Raw genomic sequence first — 25141 nt, 5'->3', positions numbered from 1 at the left:
AGAGCTGGAGAAAAATGTAGAACAAAATTCTAACTCAAAAAGAAAGAGCAGACTTGCAGGCCTAACAGAGACTGGAGAAACGCTGAGAGTATGACTTCGGGACACCCTTTCAGCTCAATAATGAGGTCACTCCTGAGGTTCACCCTTCAGCCAAAAGATTGAACAGGCCTATAAAACAAAACAAGACTCAAGGGGCACACCAGCCCTGGGGCGGGGACTGGAAGGCAGGGGGAGACAGGAAAGGTGGTAACGGGGAACCCAGGGCTGAGAAGGGAGAGTGTTGACATGTCGTGGGGTTGTTAACCGATGTCATAGAACAATGTGTGTACTAACTGTTTGATAAGAAAGTAGTTTGTTCTGTAAACCTTCATCTAAAGTACAATTAAAAAAAAAAAAACCTTGCATTTACTACAAATATGTTAACAAATCTCATTTCGGGGGAGGGGAGGAAACAGGAAAAGGTATCAAAGTCTAAGGGGTCATGGGATGTAACAGAGCAAAGCATAAATGTTGGGATTTGTGTGATCAGAGATCATTTTGTTTCTTTAATTTCTACTAATGTATTTATGTAATTGTTAATATTTAAGCCACTTTTGGTTAAAATTTTTTTCTTTTTTTTCTTTTTAAATCCCTGACTTCATGGAGCACAGGGTTTCAGTAAAAACATCACGTTAGGTCTGGAGTTTTTAATTTTAAGCCATGTCTGATTCACCTGGAGAGCCTATTCTGGGTCAGGTCCTTTGGCCCCACCCCCAGAGTATCTGATTCTCTGTGTCCGTCTGGGACCATTGATTTGCATTCCTGACAAGCTCCCGGGGTCCCTCACGCACTGCAGGCCCACACTGGGACAACCAGTGTGTTCAGGGAACTTGCTGAGTGCCTCTAAGTCTATTTCAACTCATAGTGACCCCCTGTGACAGAGTAGAACTGCCCCCACAGGGTTTTGTAGGCTGTGAACCTTACTGAGGCCTTTCTTCCTAGGTGCCTCTGATTGGACCTTTAGGTTGTGTGTCAAGCGTATTAACCTATTGCACCACCCAGGGCCTGTAAAGGTATTTGTCGTTATTGTTGGGTGCTGTAGAGTCAGTTCTGACCTTTGGGGGGACTTCCTGTAACAGATAAGAACTACCTTGTAGGGTTTTCTGGACTGTAATCTTTATGAGAGCAGATTTCGAGATCTTTGTGTCACAGAGCAGTTGGTGAGGCCAAACCATCCCATCCACCTTTTGAAACCAGTGCATTTAAGCGCTGCCCCACTGGGGCTCCGTTTCACACAGTGGTTAAGACCTTGGCTGCTAACCCAAAGGTTGGCAGTTGGAATCCACAGCCACTCCTTGGAAACCATGTGGGGCAGCTCTGCTCTGCCCATTAGGGTTGCTGTGAGTCAGAAGCCACTCGACAGCTATGGGTTTGGTTTTTGTTGTTTAGTGGTGGAATGTTTTTATTCTTTTCACAACCCAGTCTTGTGATTTTTTTTTTTTAATTTTACTTTAGGTGAAGGTTTACAGAACAAACTAGCTTCTTATTAAACAGTTAGTACACATATTGTTTTATGACATTGGTTACCAACTCCATGACATGTCAACACTCTCCCTACTCAACCTTGGGTTCTCTATTTCCAGCTTTCCTGTCCCCTCCTACCTTCCAGTCCCTGCCCCAGGGCTGGTACGTACCTTTAGTCTTGTTCCGTTCCATGGGCCTGTCTAATCTTTGGCTGAAGGGTGAACCTCAGGAGTGGCCTCGTTACTGAGCTGAAAGTGTGTCCAGGGCCCATAGTCTCAGGGTTTCTGCAGTCTCTGTCAGGCCAATAAGTCTGGTCTTTCTTTTTGGTTTAGAATTTTGTTCTACACTGTTCTCCAGCTCTGTCTGGGACCTTCTATTGTGATCCCTGTCAGAGTAGTCAGTGGTGAAATAGTTTTGTTAACAAAATTAGAGAATCCACTTTTTAAATCTATTCAACAAATAACTATCCATTACCTACTATGTTCCATACAAATGTCTTAGAAAAATAATACCACCACCACTTTTATCAAAATAAATACTGCATACTGGCTTTTTATTATTAAAACAGTTCACATCACATTTCAAATGTGTGGTTTTCACTTCATTCAAAAATATTGCCCCACACCTGGGTGAGAGCAAGCACGCTTCCTAACTGCTAGGTTATGACAACCTGATTTGAACCCAAGGTAGGGCCTTCTTGGAAGTTAATTTTGCGTTTTTAGGGAACTGATGTATTGGTAACAAAACATTCTGGGTTTGGGTCATCCTTTTTTTTTTTCTTTTCTGTAACAGGAAGTAATGAATTAATAAAAGCAAAACTGTTCAAGATCTGTTAAAGCATGTCTTGAAGAAAACTTGGTTTGTTCAAGATGTGCACCGCGGGCAAGGCCTGACTTGACGAACGAGCGGTGTACATGGGTTCACAGTTCCTTTTCCAGAACGTGCCGAGCCACGTGGGTTTCCTTTTCCTTTTTTTTAATGTTTTAAAAATATTAGAATACGTATGTTCCGTAGCCCCTCAGCGGGCTCTGGGCCAGCACCCACAATCAAACCCGTTGATATTTCTATTAGGAAATGTATAAATATTCATATTCACACTAATCATGTGTGTCAGAGTAGAACCGTATTCCGTAGGGTTTTCAGTGGTGGATTTTTCAGAAGTAGATTGCCAGACCTTTCTTCCTAGGCACCTCTGGGTGGACTCTGACCTCCAACCTTTGAGCTAGTAGTCAAGCTATTAACCATTTGTGCCACCCAACCCCGCTGCCATCTAGTTGATTCCGACTCTCAGCAACCCTATAGGACGGAATAGAACTGCCCCATAGGGTTTCCAAGGCTGTAAATCTTTATGGGAGCAGAGTGCCACATCTTTCTCCCACAGAGCAGCCGGTAGGTTTGAACTGCAGACCTTTCGGTTAGCAGCCGAGTACTCAGTTGCTGCCAGCCTTCTCCAGACCTCCCTTCAGGCCCTGTGCCCGAGTTGCTGAGTTCCTGTCTCATCTACTCCGTTTGCTTTACCTGATTGCCTCACTTGCTGCGGCTGCCACCACAGTTGCCCAGACCGGCGGGCTTCACCGACGGGTCAGATTTAGAGGGAGGTTTGGGTTCACCTGGAACTTTTCTCTCACTCACCGTCGTAAATTGAATTGTGTCCCCCAGAAGATGCGTGTCAACTTGGCTAGGCCATGATTCCCAGTTTTGTGGACTGTCCACCATTTTGTCATCTGATGTGATTTTCCTGTATATCGTGACTCCTACCTCTATGAGGTTAATGAGGGAGGATTAGAGGCAGTTAAGTTAATGAGGCAGGACTGAATCTACAAGATTCGATTCTGTGTTAAACCAATCTCTTTTGAGATATAAAGGGGAGAAGCGAGCACAGAGACAGGGGGGACCTCATACCACGAAGCCAGAAGCAGAGTGCATCCTTTGGACCCGGGGTCCCCTGCACTCAGCAGCTCCTAGACCAGGGGAAGATTAGATGACAAGGACCTTCCCCAGAGCCAGCAGAGAGAGAAAGCCTTCCCCTGGAGCTGGTACCGTGAGTTCAGACTTCTAGCCCACTAGGCTGTGAGAGAGTAAATTTCTGTTGGTTAAAGCTGCCCACTTGTGGTATTTGAGTTAGAGCAGCACTAGATGACTAAGACTGGGGGAAGGTAAAGGTTCTCTTCGTGTGTGTATGTCTGTAGCAGCTTCACAGCAGTGTTGAGTCTCCTGCTAAGAAGCACACAGACACACAGGTGAAGTGCTTAACCCCATCAGCAGGCATTTCCTGGCTTGGCACTGCCACTTCGTGCCCTTAGTTTTGGCTTCCAGAGAATGTCTTCATTTTGGAAAGCTGTCTCATTTAGGTGTGCTGTCATCAGCTGGCGGAGCCAGCGTTTGATCTGAGGAGTTCAATTACTTGTTTGGCTCCTTCCTCATCCCACGGAGAACGGGGAACAAGTTTATCTGAATTGTTAACGAAAGCTACCGTCCGCGCAGTCACTGTGGCTTTATAATCCTGCATTCCCACGTCGTTTAAATTAAAACTCCGTGGCGATTTCCGCAGGGGCAGATGAGCCAGTATGCGCGGTGTGCTCCGGTTTACAGTAAGCAAGGTAAGCAGGGTTACTTGTGTTTCCTTACTAATCTATAGCGAACCGGTTCCCGTGGGTTCCGCCACGTCTTTGATGTGATGAAAAACAGGTGAAGTTGTTCCTTACAGATGAGTAAGTACCAAAAGCGAGTCTGCACATACCTTGCTTTTTGGGTAATCCGGCCCTAGTTAAGCTTTAAATAAACACGATTTGAAGCACTTTGAATGGACACAGCCGTTTTTCTGGCTTCAGGATTAAAGTTTCTTCAAAAGGCCTTTCTTCTTCCTTGTAACCTTGTTTCAGCCCGAGTCCCCGGCTCTGCTTCCTTCCAGCTGCCTCCCACAGCCTCGCCCGGGATGCCGGCCATGTCTTCAGCCCTCCAGTTCTCCTCATTCGATGGGGGCTGCACTTTCTTCTTGTCCCTGTCGTCCTCTCTCAAGTCCTGGAAGAAAGATGTTCATGCTAAGAAAGTCAGAGGGGCTGTCTCACCCTCAGTCTGCCCTTCTCCTTGCCCTGGAGCCCTCTCGCCTCCCCACACTCACAGGGAACACCATCGTGTAGAGATCACCATTGCCCTGGTGGCGCAGTGCTTAAGCTCTCAGCTGCTAACCGAAAGGTGGGCGTTTTGAACCCACCCAGTGATCAGCGCCCATAAGGGTCGACGTTGTTGCTAGCTGCAGTAGAGGCAATTCCCACTGATATCAACCCTGTAGGACAGAGCAGAACTACCCTGTAGGGCTTCCCCGGCTGTAATCCCTACAGGACAAGATCGCCAGGCCTTGTTTCCCGAGGAGCGATTCCAGCCTAGGAAACCCTAAGAGGCAGCTCTGCTCTGTCACTTGGGGTGGCCGTGAGCAGGAATCCACCCGACAGCACCCAACAACAGCTTCTTCCTGGGTGACCTCCATTACCGCAGGCTGTCTCGACCCTGCTCTCAGGTAGAAGGAAGTGGCCCTTCCCTCTCTGATTCACCTTCTTCAGGGAGAGTCAGTGCCTGTGGTTTCAGAAAATCCGACTCACTCCGGCGATCACCTAAAATATGGCTCCCTCTACAAGTGACCTTGGGAACGCCTTTCTTAAACTTGCAGTATCTTCTGTACAAAAAACTAGCAGCATCTAGAGCCTGCCTTAGCTTGCTAGGACTGCCATGACAAGTACCACGCCCTGGGGGCCTTCCAAAAAAACCTGTTACCTTCGAGTCACTTCTGACTCACATGTATGTGTCCCCGTGGGGCAAAGACTTCAGCTTGATCCCGACTAAGGTGGCCATTATCCTTGGCTCCAGAGAAGTAACCTTTGGAGGAATTGAGGGTCTTGGTCTGGGACTTCCAGGCCATACTGGAAGATTCGTGCTGGGAGCCGGGGCTGGCCAGACCAGAAGAGACTCCCCTGAGAGGCCGGCATCCGCTAGACCCAGGAGACATGGTTTTGCCCATCCTGCAGGACTGGTCAATAAAAGCCCAGGCCCCTCAGGCTCGGAGAGCTTCCTGGTTGGCGGAGGGAGGGTGATACGCCCTCTTTAGGACGTGAAGCTCCACGCTGGCGACCTGCCAGACCTCTCCCATGCATCTCTCCTTTATGGCGGTCCTGATTTGTATCCTTTGCTATAATAAATCTATAATGGTATCAATTTCTGTAGAGTCGCCCCAGCAAATTTCGAACCCGAAGGAGAAGGGCAAGCCGGCAGGTGAAAGGAAGGGTGTCCTGTGGACTCCCTGGCTTGCTCCTGGTGTCTGCTTATCTGGCATTCCAAGGGACAGTCGGTCCAATACTCTCCATGAGTCGTCGTTCTCTTAACTCGTGAGCTCTGCCCCAGATCCGGGTGGCTAGGGTCAGAGAGAGCACCACGTGGGTGGCTGGTGACAGAAATGATGGGGAAGGTGGCAGGTGGGCACTGAGTCCGTCTCCACATTTGGGGTGTTGGATTCACGCTGATTCTCCTCACGGTAGTGGGATGTGCGAGGAGGATGTGCAAGGAGACAGTGCTGGGTAGCACTCTTTCCAGGTGTGCTGGGGAGCACCAGGTAATGATGTCACCCAGCGCCTGAGGGGAGGAGCCCTGGTGGTGCAACAGATGAGTGCTCAGCTGCTGGCTGAAACGCTGACAGTTCCAACCCACCCAGCAGGTCCACCAGAGAAGAGAGCTGGTAATCCCCCATAAAGATGACAGCCGAGAAGACCCAGTGGGGCAGGTCTGCTCTGTCACATGGGGTCACTAGGAGTCTGAGCCAACGTGAGGGCACCCAGCAATGCCTGTGGGAATCTGTGGTCCCTAGTACATAGTTCAGTTCAAATCTGTAGTTGTTTATATCAAAGATAATTTCACAGCACTACAGACTCCAGCTTTCTCCTCATATTTAATTCTCTAGACCCCACCCCCTCAGTTTTACTTGAGCAGACTTAGACAAGGGCCTGGGGCGCTATTAGTGAGCACCACCTGCAAAGCTTTCTGCTTTTGACTTAGCTCTGTGAACGCATCTCTCACCGATTGTGACTCGTACATGTATGTCTATGCCTAATGGGTATTGACTTAGTGTAGCATGCGCCTTAAAAATCTCTACATTTCCGTTCCCCTTTTGTCTCTGCAGACACCGAACGCCTCTATTCAGTGGTGTTTCAGGAAATATGTGATCGCTATGGGAAGAAGTACTCGTGGGACGTGAAGTCCCTGGTCATGGGTAAAAAGGCGTTGGAAGCGGCGGAGATTATCATAGAGGCCCTGCAGCTGCCGATGTCCAAAGAGGAGCTGGTGGAGGAGAGCCAGACGAAGCTGAGACAGGTGTTCTCCACGGCCTCTCTACTGCCAGGTGCGGCCCCCTCCCTGTTCTCAGGATTGCGTTGGTGAACACGAGCACCGACGCTGTGAATTGTGCCTTGAGGCTAAGCGCTGACATACTCAGCTCATCTTGTGCCTTGATGGCTTCTCAGAAAATCCTCTCTGTGCGGAAGGCTCCGAGGCGCTGTCCACGGGGCTTGCTTGGTTGATATTGTTGCAGCTAGTGGTTCAGTGTATTCCACTGAATCCAAACCAGTCTTCCTGGAGTCGACTCCAGCTGCTGGTTTGTGTCAGGGCAGAACTGCGCTCCATAGAATTTTCAGTGGCTGGTTTTTCAGAAGCCCATCTCCAGGCCTTTTTTCTTGGGAGGTGCCTCTGGGTGGACTCGAACCTCCAACCTTTCATTTAACAGCCTAGCACTTAACCTTGTGCACCACCCTGGGACTTAGGAGTTTCCTAGCCCCTTAAAATAACGTATATTATTTTCACGGCCTGAAAACATTTGAATTTTGTCAGTACCAAAGTGATGTAGATTACGTCAATGAAAGAATTGCTTCAAAGTTGGCTTGAATGAACAGCTTTGCCTTTTTCTTTTCAGTATTATATATCGTATTAATTATTCAGCAGCTACGAAAACTTTAACAGATTATAAATAAGCAACTATATTTTCCCAAAGAAGCCTAAATTAAAAAAATGAAATTAAAGGTATAATTAGTTTTTTAGCGTGTCTGTATGCTGCTTGTCCCTTTCCTTACTTGTATTCAGTTTTCCTCTGAAATGGAAAGATGACTTTGCTCCCTTGAGGCTTGCTAACTGAAGACCCATCACAAGGTGATTTCCTAGTGTTTCTTGCTAGAAGTGGAAAGGTCAAGAGTGTTCAGGTTACAGGTTGCCAGGCCAAAAAATGCTTGAGATTGGAGTACTATTTTAAGATTTTTCCAGGACCACAGGGCAAAGGCTCAGTCTTTTAAGTTACTGCTACCAAGAGAGAAGTCAATTGCCATCATGGCAGTAATTTTGGATTTAAAATTTGTGTGAAGATGAACATATCCAATTTGAAAGATGTGTTATCATCGACATTTATATTGTGGTTGTCAGTTGTTACCTAGTCGGCTCTGACTCATGGCGGCTCCATGAACAACAAAAACGAAATGTTGCCTGGTCCTGGACCATCTTCACGGTTGTTGGTATGCTCAAGTCTGTGTCCGAATGGACTTGACAGTAACGGGTTTGATTTTTGGTGTATTTTAGGTGTCCTCCAACCTACAGGACTCGTCTTCCAGCACTATATAGGATTATATTCTGTTGTGATCCGTAGAGTTTTCAGTGGCTGATTGTCAGAAGTAGATGGCCAGGCCTTTCTTCCTAGTCTGACTTAGCCTGGAAGCACCGCTGAAACCTGTCCATCATGGGTGACCCTGCTGGTATTTGAAATACCGCTGGCATAGTTTCCAGCGTCACAGCAGCACGCAAGCTCCCACAGTACCACAGACTGACGAACAGTTGTAGATCCGTATTTATACACGTCTCCAAAGACCCAGATGGAATTTTCCTGGGAACTACAGAATATTCCTACAAAGAGCCCTGCTGTCACCAGTGCCCAGTTCACAGAGGTAACATGTGGACTGCTCTTGGCTTCAACGCACGCACACACGCACGTGCTCACACACATGCACGCATGCCCTCTGTGAGCGTTCTGTCTACTTCTGCTGTAAACAGACATGTCCATGGACCCCGGGCGTGGGTACACACATCTTTGCACACACATGCACACACACCCTCTGTGAGCATGCTAGCCGCCTCTGCTGTAAACAGACATGTCCATGGATCCCAAGCATGGGTACACATACCTACGCACACAGATGCACACACACCCTCTGTGAGTGTGCTAGCTGCCTCTGCTGTAAACAGACGTGTCCATGGACCCTGGACATGGGTACACCCACCTATGCACACACATGCACATGTGCCCTCCGTGAGCACTCTAGCCGCCTCTGCTGTAAACACATGTGTCCATGGACCCTGGGCTCGGGTACATGCACAGGGCATGCAGCTTTCTGCACCGCATGCACACAGAGGTACCCCGACAAGGCTTACTGATGGAAACAGCTCCATGCAGTTAGGAGCCAGCCATTCCTGTAGTCCATTCAGTGAGGTAATCCACGGGGCATCCCACGTGTGTCAGCCATGCCAATGCCCTCTTCTTCCTCATCTCCCCAAGCCTTGAAGCGGTTTTCCTTGTAGCATTCTTCATTCTTTGCTGTATTCTGAGGTATATCTGAGTTCTATTCTGTTCCAATTCCGAGATGGTAACAGTGGTTTACTGCACTAGGCTGGTAGCTTGGCCAGGATGTACTCATGAATCCATCTTACCATGTCTCCTTTGTGGTCCCTTCAATGCGGCATCTCCATCTGGCCCTCCCAGGGAGCAGGTATTAGAACAAATTCCATGTCCTGAGTCCTCCAGAGGACATGCTGGCTTCTGGCTGTTCTTCTTTGGTGGGGGTGTGGTCCTCTCTCTCCTGCCTCTCGGATGGCTCACCTCAGGCCCAGCAGGATGGCAAAAATGACCAGTCCCTTTGGTGGGCCACAATTAGCCTAGCACAGAGTCCCACCCAATCATTTGGGTAGGAGTTATAAGACCATGGCTAGAAAGGCCACACCAAAGTGATCCATTGCACCGTGTGGCCGATTCTTAATCACCAAAGCACCTTCACCAGCTAAGCTCCGAACCTGTTATGTTATTTATTTATTTTTTTCCAGTGTCCACCTGATTTAATTAGCTCACTCTTCATCAGCATCTCTCTCCCCCCTACTGACCAGTCCTTTTCATGCCTGATGAGTTGTCTTCGGGGATGGTTCCTGTCCTGTGCCATCAGAAGTTCTGGGGAGCATTGTCTCTGGGATTCCTCTAGTCGCAGTCATACCATTAGGTATGGTCTTTTTATGAGAATTTGGGGTCTGTATCCCATTGTTCTCCTGCTCCCTCAGGAGTTGTCTGTTGTGCTCCCTGACAGGGCAGACATCGATTGTGGCCGGGCACCAACTAGTTCTTCTGGTCTCAGGATGATGTAGGTCTCTGGTTCACGTGGCCCTTTCTGTCTCTTGGGTTCTTAGTTGTCGTGTGACCTTGATGTTCTTCCTTTGCCTTTGCTCCAGGTGGGTTGAGACCAATTGATGTATCTTAGATGGCCGCTTGTTGGCATTTAGGACCCCAGGCGCCACAATTCAAGGTGGGGATGCAGAATGTTTTCATAATAGAATTATTTTGCCAATTGACTTAGAATTCCCCTCAAACCATGTTCCCCAGACCCCAGCCCCTGCTCCGCTGACCTTTGAAGCTTTCATTTTATCCCGGATACTTCTTTGCTTTTAGTCCAGTCCAATTAGGCTGACCTTCCTTGTATTGAGTGTTGTCTTTCCCTTCACCCAAAGCAGTTCTTATCTACTGATTGATCAATAAAAAGCCCTCTCCCTCCCTCCCTCCCCCCTTTGTAACCACAAAAGTATGTGTTCTCCGTTTTTTCTATTTCTCAAGATCTTATAATAGTGGTCTTACACAATATTTGTCCTTTTGCCTCTGACTCATTTCGCCCAGCAATGCCTTCCAGATTCCTCCATGTTATGAAATGTTTCACAGATTCGTCAGTGTTCTTTATCGATGCGTAGTATTCCATTGTGTGAACATACCACAATTTATTTACCCATTCATCCGTTGACGGACATCTTGGTTGCTTCCAGCTTTTTGCTATTGTAAACAGAGCTGCAATAAACATGGGTGTGCATATATCTGTTTGTGTGAAGGCTCTTGAATCTCCAGGGTATATTCCGAGGAGTGGGATTTCTGGGTTGTATGGTAGTTCTCTTTCTAACTGTTTAAGATAACGCCAGATAGATTTCCAAAGTGGTTGTACCATTTGACATTCCCACCAGCAGTGTATGAGAGTTCCAATCTCTCCGCAGCCTCTCCAACATTTATTATTTTGTGTTTTTTGGATTAATGCCAGTCTAGTTGGTGTGAGATGGAATCTCATCGTGGTTTTAATTTGCATTTCTCTAATGGCTAATGATCGGGAGCATTTTCTCATGTATCTGTTAGCTGCCTGAATATCTTCTTTAGTGAAGTGTGTGTTCATATCCTTTGCCCACTTCTTGATTGGGTTGTTTGTCTTTTTGTGGTTGAGTTTTGACAGAATCATGTAGATTTTAGAGATCAGGTGCTGGTCTGAGATGTCATAGCTGAATATTCTTTCCCAGTCTGTAGGTGGTCTTTTTACTGTTTTGGTGAAGTCTTTAGATGAGCATAGGTGTTTGATTTTTAGGAGCTCCCAGTTATCGGGTTTCTCTTCATCATTTTTGGTAATGTTTTGTATTCTGTTTATGCCCTGTATTAGGGCTCCTAGGGTTGTCCCTATTTTTTCTTCCATGATCTTTATCGTTTTAGTCTTTATGGTTAGGTCTTTGATCCACTTGGAGTTAGTTTTTGTGCATGGTGTGAGGTATGGGTCCTGTTCCATTCTTTTGCAAATGGATATCCAGTTATGCCAGCACCATTTGTTAAAAAGACTATCATTTCCCCAATTGACTGACACTGGTCCTTTGTCAAATACCAGCTGCTCATATGTGGATGGATTTATATCTGGGTTCTCAATTCTGTTCCACTGGTCTATGTGCCTGTTGTTGTACCAGTACCAGGCTGTTTTGACTACTGTGGCTGTATAATAGCTTCTGAACTCAGGTAGAGTGAGGCCTCCCACTTTCTTCTTCTTTTTCAGTAATGCTTTGCTTATCCGGGGGTTCTTTCCCTTCCATATGAAATTGGTGATTTGTTTCTCTATCCCCTTAAAATATGACATTGGTATTTGGATCGGAAGTGCGTTATATGTATAGATGGCTTTTGGTAGAATAGACATTTTTACTACGTTAAGTCTTCCTATCCATGAGCAAGGTATGTTTTTCCACTGAAGTAGGTCCTTTTTAGTTTCTTGTACTAGAGCTTTGTAGTTTTCTTTGCATAGGTCTTTTACATCCTTGGTAAAATTTATTCCTAAGTATTTTATCTTCTTGGGGGCTACTGTGAATGGTATTGATTTGGTGATTTCCTCTTCGGTGTTCTTTTTGTTGATGTAGAGGAATCCAAGTGATTTTTGTATGTGTATTTTATAACCTGAGACTCTGCCAAACTCTTCTATTAGTTTCAGTAGTTTTCTGGAGGATTCCTTAGGGTTTTCCATGTATACGATCATGTCATCTGCAAATAGTGATAGCTTTACTTCCTCCTTGCCAATCTGGATACCCTTTATTTCTTTGTCTAGCCTAATTGCCCTGGCTAGGACTTCAAGTACGATGTTGAATAAGAGCGGTGATAAAGGGCATCCTTGTCTGGTTCCCGTTCTCAAGGGGAATGCTTTCAGGTTCTCTCCATTTAGAGTGATATTGGCTGTTGGCTTTGCATAGATGCCCTTTATTCTGTTGAGGAATTTTCCTTCAATTCCTATTTTGGTAAGAGTTTTTATCATAAATGGGTGTTGAACTTTGTCAAATGCCTTTTCTGCATCTATTGATAAGATCATGTGGTTTTTATCTTTTGTTTTATTTATGTGATGGATTACATTAATGGTTTTTCTGATATTAAACCAGCCTTGCATACCTGGTGTAAATCCCACTTGATCATGGTGAATTATTTTTTTGATGTGTTGTTGGATTCTATTGGCTAGAATTTTGTTGAGGATTTTTGCATCTGTGTTCATGAGGGATATAGGTCTAAAATTTTCTTTTTTTGTAATGTCTTTACCTGGTTTTGGTATCAGGGAGATGGTAGCTTCATAGAATGAGTTGGTTAGTATTCCGTCTTTTTCTATGCTTTGAAATACCTTCATTAGTAATGGTGTTAAGTCTTCTCTGAAGGTTTGGTAGAACTCTGCAGTGAAGCCGTCTGGGCCAGGACTTTTTTTTGTTGGAAGTTTTTTGATTACCGTTTCAATCTCTTCTTTTGTTATGGGTCTATTTAGTTGTTCTACTTCTGAATGTGTTAGTTTAGGTAGGTAGTATTTTTCCAAGAATTTATCCATTTCTTCTAGGTTTTCAAATTTGTTAGAGTACAATTTTACGTAGTAATCTGAAATGATTCTTTTAATTTCATTTGGCTCTGTTGTGATGTGGTCCTTCTCGTTTCTTATTCGGGTTATTTGTTTCCTTTCCTCTTTTTCTTTAGTCAGTCTAGCCAATGGTTTATCAATTTTGTTAATTTTTTCAAAGAACCAGCTTTTGGCTTTGTTAATTCTTTCAATTGTTTTTCTGTTCTCTGATTCATTTAGTTCAGCTCTAATTTCTATTATTTGTTTTCTTCTGGTGCCTGATGGGTTCTTTTGTTGCTCGCTTTCTATTTGTTCAAGTTGTCGGGACAGTTCTCTGCTTTTGGCTCTTTCTTCTTTTTGTATGTGTGCATTTATCGATCTAAATTGGCCTCTGAGCACTGCTTTTGCTGTGTCCCAGAGGTTTTGAGAGGAAGTATTTTCATTCTCGTTGCATTCTATGAATTTCCTTATTCCCTCCTTAATGTCTTCTATAACCCAGTCTTTTTTCAGGAGGGTATTGTTCATTTTCCAAGTAGTTGATTTCTTTTCCCTAGTTTTTCTGTTATTGATTTCTAGCTTCATTGCTTTGTGGTCTGAGAAGATGCTTTGTAATATTTCGATATTTTGGATTCTGCAAAGATTTGTTTTATGACCTAATATGTGGTCTATTCTAGAGAATGTTCCATGCGCACTAGAAAAGAAAGTATACTTTGCAGCAGTTGGGTGGAGAGTTCTGTATAAGTCAATGAGGTCAAGTTGGTTGATTGTCTTAAGTAGGTCTTCCATGTCTCTATTGAGCTTCTTACTGGATGTCCTGTCCTTCTCCGAAAGTGGTGTGTTGAAGTCTCCTACTATAAATGTGGAGGTGTCTATCTCACTTTTCAATTCTGTTAAAATTTGATTTATGTATCTTGCAGCCCTGTCACTGGGTGCATAAATATTTAATATGGTTATGTCTTCCTGATCAATTGTCCCTTTTATCATTATATAGTGTCCTTCTTTATCCTTTGTGGTGGATTTAAGTCTAAAGTCTATTTTGTCAGAAATTAATATTGCTCCTCCTCTTCTTTTTTGCTTATTATTTGCTTGATATATTTTTTTCCATCCTTTGAGTTTTAGTTTGTTTGCGTCTCTAAGTCTAAGGTGTGTCTCTTGTAGGCAGCATATAGATGGATCGTGTTTCTTTATCCAGTCCGTGACTCTCTGTCTCTTTATTGGTGCATTTAGTCCATTTACATTCAGCGTAATTATAGATAAATAAGTTTTTAGTGCTGTCATTTTGATGCCTTTTCATGTGTGTTGTTGGCCATTTCATTTTTCCACATGCTTTTTTGTGCTGAGACGTTTTTCTTAGCAGCTTGTGAGATCCTCATTTTCATAATGGTTAACTTTATGTTTGTTGAGTCGTTACGTTTTTCTTGGCTTTTTTCTTGAGTTATGGAGTTGATATTCCTTTTTGTGGTTACCTTATTATTTACCCCTATTTTTCTAAGTAAAAACCTAACTTGTATCGTTCTATATTGCCTTGTATCACTCTCCATCTGAGAGTTCAATGCCTCCTATATTTAGTCCCTCTTTTTGATTATTGTGATCGTTTATCTTTTGATTTCCAGTTATGTGTATTATTTTGTGTATTTATTTATTTTTTAGAATTAATCTTAATTTGTTTGTTTTTGTGCTTTCCCTATTTGAGTTGCGTTGATACCAGGACGTTCTGTTTTGTGACCTTGTATTGTGCTGGTACCTGATATTATTGGTCATCAGGCCAAACAGTCTCCTTTAGCATTTCTTGCAGTCTTGGTTTAGTTTTTGCAAATTCTCTAAACTTGTGTTTATCTGTAAATATCTTAATTTCTCCTTCATATTTCAGAGAGAGTTTTGTTGGATATATGATCCTTGGTTGGCAGTTTTTCTCCTTCAGTGCTCTGTATACGTCGTCCCATTCCCTTCTTGCCTGCATGGTTTCTGCTGAGTAATTTGAACTTATTCTTATTGATTCTCCCTTGAAGGAAACCTTTCTTTTCTCCCTGGCTGCTTTTCAAATTTTCTGTTTGTCTTTGGTTTTGGCAAGTTTGATGATAATATGTCTTGGTGTTTTTCTTTTTGGATCAGTCTTAAATGGGGTTCGATGAGCATCTTGGATAGATATCCTTTCGTCTTTCATGATGTCAGGGAAGTTTTCTGTCAGGAGTTCTTCAACTATTTTCTCTGTGTTTTCTGTCCCCCCTCCCTGTTCTGGGACTCCAATCACTCGCAAGTTATCCTTCTTGATAGAGTCCCACATGATTCTTAGGGTTTCTTCATTTTTTTTAATTCTTTTATCTGATTTTTTTTCAGCTATGTTGGTGTTGATTCCCTGGTCCTCCAGATGTCCCAGTCTGCATTGTAATTGCTCGAGTCTGCTCCTCTGACTTTCTATTGCGTTGTCTAATTCTGTAATTTTATTGTTAATCTTTTGGATTTCTACATGCTGTCTCTCTATGGATTCTTGCAACTTATTAATTTTTCCACTATGTTCTTGAATAATCTTTTTGAGTTCTTCAACAGTTTTATCAGTGTGTTCCTTGGCTTTTTCTGCAGTTATCCTAATTTCATTTGTGATATCTTTAAGCATTCTGTAAATTAGTTTTTTATATTCTGTATCTGATAATTCCAGGATTGTATCTTCATTTGGGAAAGGTTTTGATTCTTTTGTTTGGGGGTTTGGAGAAGCTGTCATGGTCTGCTTCTTTATGTGGTTTGATATGGACTGCTGTCTCCGAGCCATCACTGGGAAACTAGATTTTCCAGGTAATCAGCAATAAAAAAATGCAGTCAGATCCCTATCTGAATTCTCCCTCTGGCTCAGGGTATTCGGATGTTAATGAAGCCGCCTTGGGAGGGTGGGGGAGGTATCAGAGAGCTAGGAGTATAGCACCACAGAATATAGAGCTGATCCCCGCGTTCACGCTCTGCCCCCGTCCGCCAAAATCTCTGCGGAATGGCTCCCCGGCTGGGACGCTGCTTTCCCCGCTCCGAGACTAGTCACTTCCTCCCAGGGACTTCTCCCTCCGGTGCGCTGCACTGCTCGCGTGAACTGGGTGGGCGTCACCTGCACCACGAGGTGTGCCCGCCCCCTGGGTCAATTCAGGGGAATATAACTGATCCCCGCGCTCACACCCCGCCTGCTTACGGCAAAATCCCAGCCCGACGGCTCCCCAGCTGGGACGCTGCTCTCCCTGCTCCAGGACCAGTTACTTCCTCCCGGGGACTTCTCCCTCCGGTGCGCCACGCCACACTCGCAAACTGGGTGGGCGTCCCCCGCACGAACGTGTGGGCCCCGCCCCGGGGTCGCTTTAGGGAAATATAGCTGATCCCCCTGCTTGCGCCACGTCGCTTCCCGCCAAACTCCTGGCGGGACGGCTCCCCGGCTGGGACGCTGCTCTCCCCGCTCCACGATAGTCACTGCCTCCCGGGTGCTTCTCCCTCCGGCTGCGCTGCTACGCCGCCCGCGCCAACCAGCTAGACTCCCTCCTGGGATGGGTTCGGGGGGTAGGGCTGGGCCCCTTGTCTGTGCCGTCTGCCCCCCTGGGCTCTGTCCCAGATTGGGCTCCGAAGTTCACCTGCCTGGTACGCTGGCTCCTAGTTCTGGAAACGGTCGCTGTCTGCCGGTATTTGTTCGTTTTCGTCTCTAAGTCTGTGTTTGTTGTTCAGAGTTCGTAGATTGTTATGTATGTGATCGATTCACATGTTTTTCCGAGTCTTTGTTGCAAGAGGGATCCGCGGTAGCGTCCACCTAGTCCGCCATCTTGGTCCCGCCTCCGGAACCTGTTATTTTTAATTAGGCTTCTTGTATCCATTGGAGATTGGTGCAGTTAAAGGACACTAACAGCTGGGGTGGAGCCCTGGTGACGCAGTGGTTAAGTGGTCATCTGCTAACCAAAAGGTCAGCGGTTCCAACCCACTAGCTGCTCCGGGGGAGAAAGATGTGGCAGTCTGCTCCCCTAAAGGTTGCAGCCTTAAAAACCCTATAGGGCAGTTCTGTTCTGTCCTGTAGGGTCTCAATGAGTTGGAATTGACTTGAAGGCAAAAGGTTTTTTTTTTTCTTTTTGGTTTAGAGTAAAATAAGGAGCCTGGGTGGTCAGTATTGTGTGCCACCTGGCTCCTTCTTTACTCCAGGAGTCTGCTAATTGGCTTAGTAACTTTCAGATTAGTTGGGGGGCCACCAGGACAGGGTGTAGAATTCCTCTTCGTCTAATTGTTGAATAGAGAAGGAATGTGTTTTTGATAGGACATATTTAGGAGCATATCAATTTTCTTTCCCCTGTGACACTTGATATTTGTGTAAGAGCCGAAAACCAAAGCCTTTTCGAGTGTCCTTATCTCATTTGCAGTTTCATGCTGGTTTTGTGAGGCGGTCAGGGTCGCTCGCTTCCATGTGTCATGGGTAAGAAATCAGGTTTAGAGAACTGAAAGATCGAGAAGTTGGATCTCTATGCGTGTGTTGAGAATACCAAGGATGACATTGATAAATCAACTGAACTATCTTAGATCCCGTTTTGAAACGGCCTTAGTATTTATTTCGGTGAGTGAGTTTACGTTGCTGTATCATATTCAGAGTTGTCATAGAGAGCCAGGAAAATTCAAGGTGTGACCAACGTTTCCTAATTTATTTTTTTCCTCTGGCTGTTAATAAGAGGCTGTTTGTGCATTGGTTTTGTAGTGACAGATCCTTAGAAACAGTACCTTAAAAGCAAGTCAAAGTAAACAAATTAGTACATGAAGGAAGCAGCTTTCAAGCAAATGGAATGGCACTGAATGAAACCTTTTCCCCAGGAAGTCGGTGTTTTGAAATAGTAGGTCAGTCTCTCCAGATATTAAGAAAGCTGGTGGAAATACAAGTCCAAATTATAAACGTGCTTCTCCTGTTAGGTTTCCAATCCGCCCTGCTGTCTCTCTGGGTTCTGCTGAAACCTAGGAGACCTCAATTAGACCAGGCAGCCATTGATCAGAAGATACTGCTGCCTGGCGTTAATGGATTGAATTATATCCCCCCAAAATGTGTATCAGCACGGCCAGGCCACGATTCCCAGTATTGCGTCGTTCTCTTCCGTTTTGTCACCTGATGTAATGGTCCTATCTATGGTAAACCCTAACCTCAATGACGTTAATGAGGCAGGATTAGAGGCAGTTATATTAATGAGGCAGGACTCAATCTACACTATTAGGTTGTATCTTGAGTCAGTCTCTTTTGAGACATAAAAGAGAGAGGGGAGCAGAGAGGAGAGGGACCTCGTTACCACCCAGCAAGAAGAGCCAGAGGCAGAGTGCATCCTTTGGACCCGGGGTCCCTGCACGGAGAAGTTTCTCGACCACAGGAGGATTGATGACAAGGACCTTCCCCCAGAACTGACAGAGAGAGGTTTTCTCCTGAAGCCGGCACCCTGAATTTGGACTTCTAGCCTCCTCAACTGTGAGAGAATAAATTTCTCTTTGTTAAAGCCGTCCACTTATGGTATTTCTGTTACAGCCACTCCAGATGACTAAGATGCCTGGTCTTCTGCTCTGCTTTCTTTTGTCATCATCGACAACAGACACGGAATCATGTCCAGAAAGAATGTTGGCATTGTTTCCCTCACGAGGGACAGGAAGCTCCTGATGGTCCTCATGTCTTTTTAATTGGTCACATACTTCATTTTAGAAGTTTTGATGCCATTTCTTTCTGACACGTTGAAGTAAAACGTGGCCAAGTTTCTCTGACGACATCTCATCTGTTAAGCCAGTAAAAAGCCAGTTGCCGTTCAGTCGAGTCCAACTCAAGCCGACTCCATGGGTCTCAGGGTAGAAATGTGCTCCATCGAGTTTTCATTGGCAGATTTTTCAGAAGGAGCTCATCAGGCCTTTCTTCCCAGGTTCCTGTGGGTATTCTCCAACCTCCACCCTTTCAGTTAGTAGTGAGTCGGTCAACCATTTGCACCCCCATCTCGTCTGTTACATCATCCGAAAGAACAAAAGCCACTTATTTTTTAAAATAAATATAGAAGGTTCTGAATTTTCCAAATTGAAATCAGAATTTGCAAATGACATGTGTCCCGTGGAGGTTGAACAACAAATTGTGTCCAAGATGGCAGAGTTCGGCTTGGGGATGGAAGTGAAGTGGGAGAGGGTGGGGACTTCCAGCGAAGTGTCCACTATTTGTATTATGGGGATGAAAGAACTTTCTGTATTGAAACCAAATGTCCTGGTGAAATTGCTGACGTGTCTCCAATTAACTTTTCTCCTATTAACTGGCTTGAAAATAATGTTTTCTGAATGTCCCATGTTGCAGAAGATAATGTCAGACTTCCAACTTGGCCACCCCATGGATTGTATGAATCTTACTAAACTATGTTTTCTCTGTAGTATGCACAACCCATTTAAAAGGCTTTTAATGAGATTTTAAGCATGTAGGTATATCAAATTGACTTTATTTTTATATATGTACTTTTGTCTATTGGGAGTTTCTGTGGATTTAATTCCTTAGGCCCAAGAAAATTTTAGTAGCTTACCCCTCCCGCCTCTTTCTGGTTGCCATTGCATCGATTCGATTCATGAAGGCCCCATGTGTGCAGAGTAGAACGGTGCTCCACAGAATTTTCAAGGCTGTGACGTTTCGGAAGCAGGTCACCAGGCCTGTCTTCTGCAGGGCTTTTGGGTGGGCTTGAGCCATCAACCTGCCAGGTAGTAAGTAGTCCAGCACTTAACTGTTTGCACCCTGCAGAACAGAAAACCCTGCCCAGACTCCTGGGTTTCTGTGGCCTCACCTTCTCCCCGCCCTGTGCTCAATCTGCGTTTCCTGAATGCCCCAGTTGTATGCTGTTTCCTGTTTCCCTGTCATTTTTCTTTGTCGATGTCCCTTAAAAACGTTCTCCACCCTCGCCTGCTTGGCACACCCATGCCTGCTGACTCCTAGCTCATTCACCATCCCCTCCTGGAAATCTTTCCAGACCCTTCCTCCCAGAGTGGAATGGAGTACTTCACCTTTAGAGTGTTGTCGTGTACTGTTGACTCCATCCTGACTCCTAGCGACCCCACATGATGGAGTAGAACTGCCCCGTGGGGGTTCCTGGGCTGAAGTCTTTGCGGGAGCAGGTCGCCACATCTTTCTCCTGTGGAGCAGCTGCACAGTTAGAATGTCTGCTTATCACTGGCTTGCTAACCTGAGTCTGAGCACAAGTGTCACAGGAAAGCAGGAGGGGAATTTTCCATTTTCACAGTTCCTGGTAATACTTGCCAAATCTAAGCGTGATCACGTGCTGGTGAATAAAATATGGACGGAGCCGTGTAAGAGTAATACTCTGTACCTGGTTTTTTTAGTGTCGTTGTGTGCCATCAAGTTGATTCCAACTCATAGTGACCTGATAGGACAGGGTAGGACTGCCCCACAGGGTCTCCAAGGCTGTAACCTTTACGGAAGCAGATCACCCGATCTTTCTCCTGGGGAGCCATCCCGTGAACCTTGCCTCCAGCCTTTCAGTTAGCAGCCAAGCACTTAACCGTTCAATCACCAGGGCTCCTTTTGTATCTTTGTGAGCCTCTGTAAATCCTCACAGAACCTGTAGTCTGCTTTGGTGCCATCTTTTGGGCGTCTGTTGATAACCCTTCTGTTCAGGGACTAGGATTGACTTTTGTGGTCTCAGGATTTTGCATGGGGAGATGCTTGCCACAGTTCGTTCAGTGGATGGTTTGCTTTATTCCTGGGAAAAGCTTGGGGGGTTAGGCACGCTACCTTTTCCCCCGTTCTCCTTTCCCTCCCTTCTTACGACTGGAGGGTAGTGGTAGCAGCAGGGACTGGTACCTTGACATTTCTTGGGTACATGTGTGTAGCACATACAATAGAATGTCAGTTGATTCAGGTCAGTCATTTGAACATGAGCTTTTTTCATTTTTGTTGTATCAGTTGATGACGTAGCAAGTTGTGGTTTATGTGAGCCTGTCGGGAGCGCCAAGGTGGTTCTTGCAGTAGACCAGAATATTTGGGATTTCTCAGGTTTTGTCTTTTGCAGCGGGAGACTACACCCACCCCTTTCATATGCAGCTGATCTATTTGGAGCTCTCAGTAAATATTTGTGGAATATATCGAATGATGAAAGGGAAGGTCATTAAACATAGCACTAAGCTATTTCAGTTCACAGGGGGAGGCTTTTCTTGAATCTGTTAGTATTCTCTGTACAGCATAAACATGTGCATTTTATTTAAAATATCAACGTTTGCAATTGTTTATTTAGGCAGCAAATATGCTCCAGTAAACCTCATTATTGTGGTGATATATGGATAGGTAGGTAGGTAGATAGATAAAATAGACAGGTAGATTGATGATAGGTAGACAGGCAGATGGATAGATGATAGATAGATACAAAGATAGACATACGGATAGACAGATGATACATAGATAGATGATAGGTAGGTGGATAGACAGGTAGATAGACCTGTAGACAGGCAGGTAGATACATAGATAGACAGGGAAACAGACAGATGATAGGTAGGTGGATAGACAGGTAGACAGACCTGTAGACAGGCAGGCAGATACATAGATAGACAGGGAAACAGACAGATGATAAGTAGATAGATAGATGATAGGTAGATAGATTGATGAAAGGTAGCTAGACAGGTAGGTAGATAGGCAGACAGATGTCATTGGGTTGGCTCTGACTCGTCGTGACCCCACGCACAACCGAAGGAAACATCGCCTGGCCCTGTGCCGCCTTCCCAATTGTTGCTGTGCTCACAGAAGTGAACCGCGTGCTGTGACAGTGCTATGCTTTCAACAGGCTCATATTTTTGGAAGAACGTGGCGGCTGGTCTCTGGTCTCTGTCTCTGGACTTACGGCCTCGCTGAGGCGGGTGACTATAAGTGAATAAGCACTCTGTCCTGGACAATCCGGTGCAACATGGAGACAGACTGCTGGGGTGTGGGAAGACGGAAGTGTGGAATGATTAAAAAAGAGAAAAACTTAAACAGGTTCGGTCTAGGCACCTGGGTCTCTGGGTGGAACAAATGGTTTGCGATCTGCTGCTAACCTAAAGGTTGGCCATTTGGACCCACCCAGTGATGTGAGAAAAAGGGCCTCATGATTTGCTTCTGTAAAGATTAAAAACCAAAAACCAAACCAAACCCACAGCCATCGAGTCAACTCTGACTCAACGTGCCCCTGCAGGACAGAGCTGAACTGCCCCACAGGGTTTCCTGGGCCGCAGTCTTCTCAAAACAGCGGGCGGGTCTGAACTGTGGGCTTTTTGTTTCACCGGCAAGTGCTTACACGCTGCGGCACCAGGGCTCCTTCCCGTACAGTTGCAGCTTAGGAAACCCGTGGAGAACAGCCTTACTTGGTAATGTGTGGGGTCACAATGAGTCGGGGTTGACTCGAAGGCAAAAGGGAGGGAGGAAGTACATGGAGCCCATGAAATGGACTCCAAAATAAAAAAATCCAGTGCTGGCAAGTCGATTCCAACTCATCGCGACCCTATAGGACAGAGTAGAACTGCCCAATAGAGTTTCCAAGGAGTCCCTGGCGGATTCGAACTGCCGACCCTTTGGTTAACAGCCGTAGCACTTAACCACTACATCACCAGGGTTTCCGAAATGACTCCAGTAAATTTTAAACAGTAATGGAATAGTTTGGCAGGTCAGTGGGTCACATAAAACCAAAAAACCAAACCCATTGCCATCGAGTCGATTCTGACCCATTGCGACCCTGTAGAACAGAGTAGAACGGCCCCATAGGGTTTCCAAGGAGCACCTGGTAGATTCAAACTGCCGACCTTTTTGCTTAGCAACTGTAGCTCTCAACTACTATGTCACCACGGTTTCCTTGGTGTGTGTTGGTCGCACAGAAGTCCCCATTCTCCTGGGAGGATGTGGCTTTCTCAGACATCACTGGTTTCCACAGAGGGCTTCTGTCCTTTTCTAGCCATTCCACGTGCAGTCTGTTCTTTTGTCAAATTGCTTGTCTGTACTCAGAAGACCCTCAGTACTAATATACGAAGAAGCTCAGTGTTCTCAGCACCAGCCTAAAGCTAATACAAGACATTAGGACTGTCTGCAAAATGGGATCCTATCATGGAATAAGAATTAAACAACTTTAATATATCATACCGCCATCCTTCTGTCAGATTGCCATACTGCGCTGCGATACCGTGTTGCTGTGATGCTGGAAGCTACGCCACCGGTATTTCAAATACCAGCAGGGTCACCCATGGTGGGCAGGTTTCAGTGGAGCTTCCAGACTAAGACTAGGAAGAAAGGCCTGGCCATCTACTTCTGAAGATCAGCCAGTGAAAATCCTATGGATCACAATAGAACACTGACCAATACAGTACTGGAAAATGAGCTCCCTAGGTTGGAAGACACTCCAGGTACACAGCGGCCGCAACAGTGGGCTGGAGCGAACCAGTGTTTGTGAAGATGGTGTAGGACTGGGCAGTGTTCCATTCTGTTGTGGTTTTAGTTTTCACATTTAGGTCCTTGATACGTTTGGAACTGGTGTTGTGCGTGGTGTGAGGTATGTATCCTGATTCCTCCTTCTGCATGTGGAAATCCCATTTTCCTAGCACCATTTTCTGAAGAGTCTGCTCCTCGCCCACTGAATGGACTTAGCGTCTGTATGGATTGAATTGTGTTCTCTCCAAATGTGTGTTGTGAATCTTACACCTGTAGTTATCACCCCATTTGGGAATGGGTTGTCTGTTACATTAATAAGGCAGCATTAGTGTAGGGTGTGTCTTTAGCCAGTGTCTTTTGAGATCTAAAAGAGATGAAATAAACAGTAAGCAAGCAAAGATGGGGGAAGATGGATGCTAAGCCACATGAAGACCACCGAGGAGCCAAGGAGCAGAAGCTGAAATAGACAAGGACCTTCCCCCAGAGCCTACAGAGAGAGAAGGTTTTATCTAGAACTATTCCCCTAAATTTGGACTTTAGCCTCCTAAACTATGAGAAAATAAAGTACTGGTAGGGAGAACCACCCACTTGTGGAATTTCTGTTATAACAGCACGAGATAACTAAGACAGCATCCTTGTCAAAAATCAGTTGACCATAGATGTATGGATTTATTTCGGAACTCTCAATTCTATTCCACTGGTCAATATGTCTGTTATTATACCAGTACCAGGCTGTTTTAATTAGTGTGACTTTATCATATGTTTTGAAATCAGGAAGTGTGAGTCCTTCTATTTTATTCTTCTTTAAGACTGCCTTAGCATTTTGGGGTTCCTTGCCTTTCCATAGAAATGTTTGAATGTTGGCTTTTCTATTTCTGTAAATAAGACTATTGGAATTTTGATGGGGATTATATTGAATTTATAGATTGCTTTGGGTAGTATCGACATCTTAACTATATTAAGCCTTATAGTACATAAACATGGAATGTCCTTCTGTTTGTTTAAAAAAAAAAAAAAACTGTCGATTCTGACTCATAGCAACCCTGTAGGACAGAGTAGAACTGCCCCATAGGGTTTCCAGGGAGCAGCTGGTGGATCTGAACTGCAACCCTTTTGGTTAGCAGCTGAGCTCTTAACCACTTCACCACCAGGGCTCCAATTTGTTTGGTCTTCTTTAATTTCTTTTAGTAATGTTTTATAGTTTTCTGAGCGCAAGCCTTTCACCTTCCTGGTTAAATTTACTCCTGGGTACGTTATGCTTTTAGTTGCTATTTGAAATAGTAAGGTTTCCTTAATTTTCTTTTCCACCGGCTCGATGCTGGCATATAGAAATCCGACTGATTTTTGTGTGTTAGTCTTGTTCCCTGCCACCTTGCTGAATTCACTCATTAGTTCTAATAGCTGTCTTGTTGTCAACAGCGTCTGTGACGTTGTCTGTAGTCTTATTTTCTGTCTACTTGCTCTGTCAGTTACTGAAAGCGGAGTTGTGAAATCTCCATCTAAGTTTGTCTATTTCTCTGTTCAGTTCTATTGGTTTTTGCTTTATGTATTTTGATGTGTACACATTTAGGATTACTATGTCTTATAGATGAATCGACTTATTTGTCACATAAAATAGCCCTGTTTATCCTAATGGTAGTCATTCATTGTTCTAAAGTCTAGTTATCTGTTATTGATACAGCTACTCCAGCTCTTGTGAATAGTGGTTGCATAGTCTGTAGTTTCTCACCCTTTTGTTTGTTACCTGTTTAAACTAGATTACATATAGGTGGGTCTTGCTTTTTGTTGTTTTATTTCATTTTGCTAT

General features: G+C 44.9%; 1 protein-coding gene across 2 annotated transcripts in view; it reads left to right on the top strand.

Annotated features, from left to right (window-relative positions):
- The window catches only part of LOC100661574 (pseudouridine-5'-phosphatase), a 90584-nt gene that overhangs the window by 32764 nt on the left and 32679 nt on the right, over nucleotides 1–25141 (top strand). For both annotated transcript variants that reach the window (XM_010600190.3, XM_023539678.2), the window contains exon 2: nucleotides 6671–6889. In XM_010600190.3, coding sequence (XP_010598492.1) covers nucleotides 6671–6889 — 219 coding nt within the window. The remainder of the gene's footprint in view (nucleotides 1–6670; nucleotides 6890–25141) is intronic.

The sequence above is a fragment of the Loxodonta africana genome, chromosome X (assembly GCF_030014295.1).
Source record: "Loxodonta africana isolate mLoxAfr1 chromosome X, mLoxAfr1.hap2, whole genome shotgun sequence".
Classification (NCBI taxonomy): Eukaryota; Metazoa; Chordata; class Mammalia; order Proboscidea; family Elephantidae; genus Loxodonta; species Loxodonta africana.
This window is presented reverse-complemented; position numbering and strand designations above follow the sequence as displayed.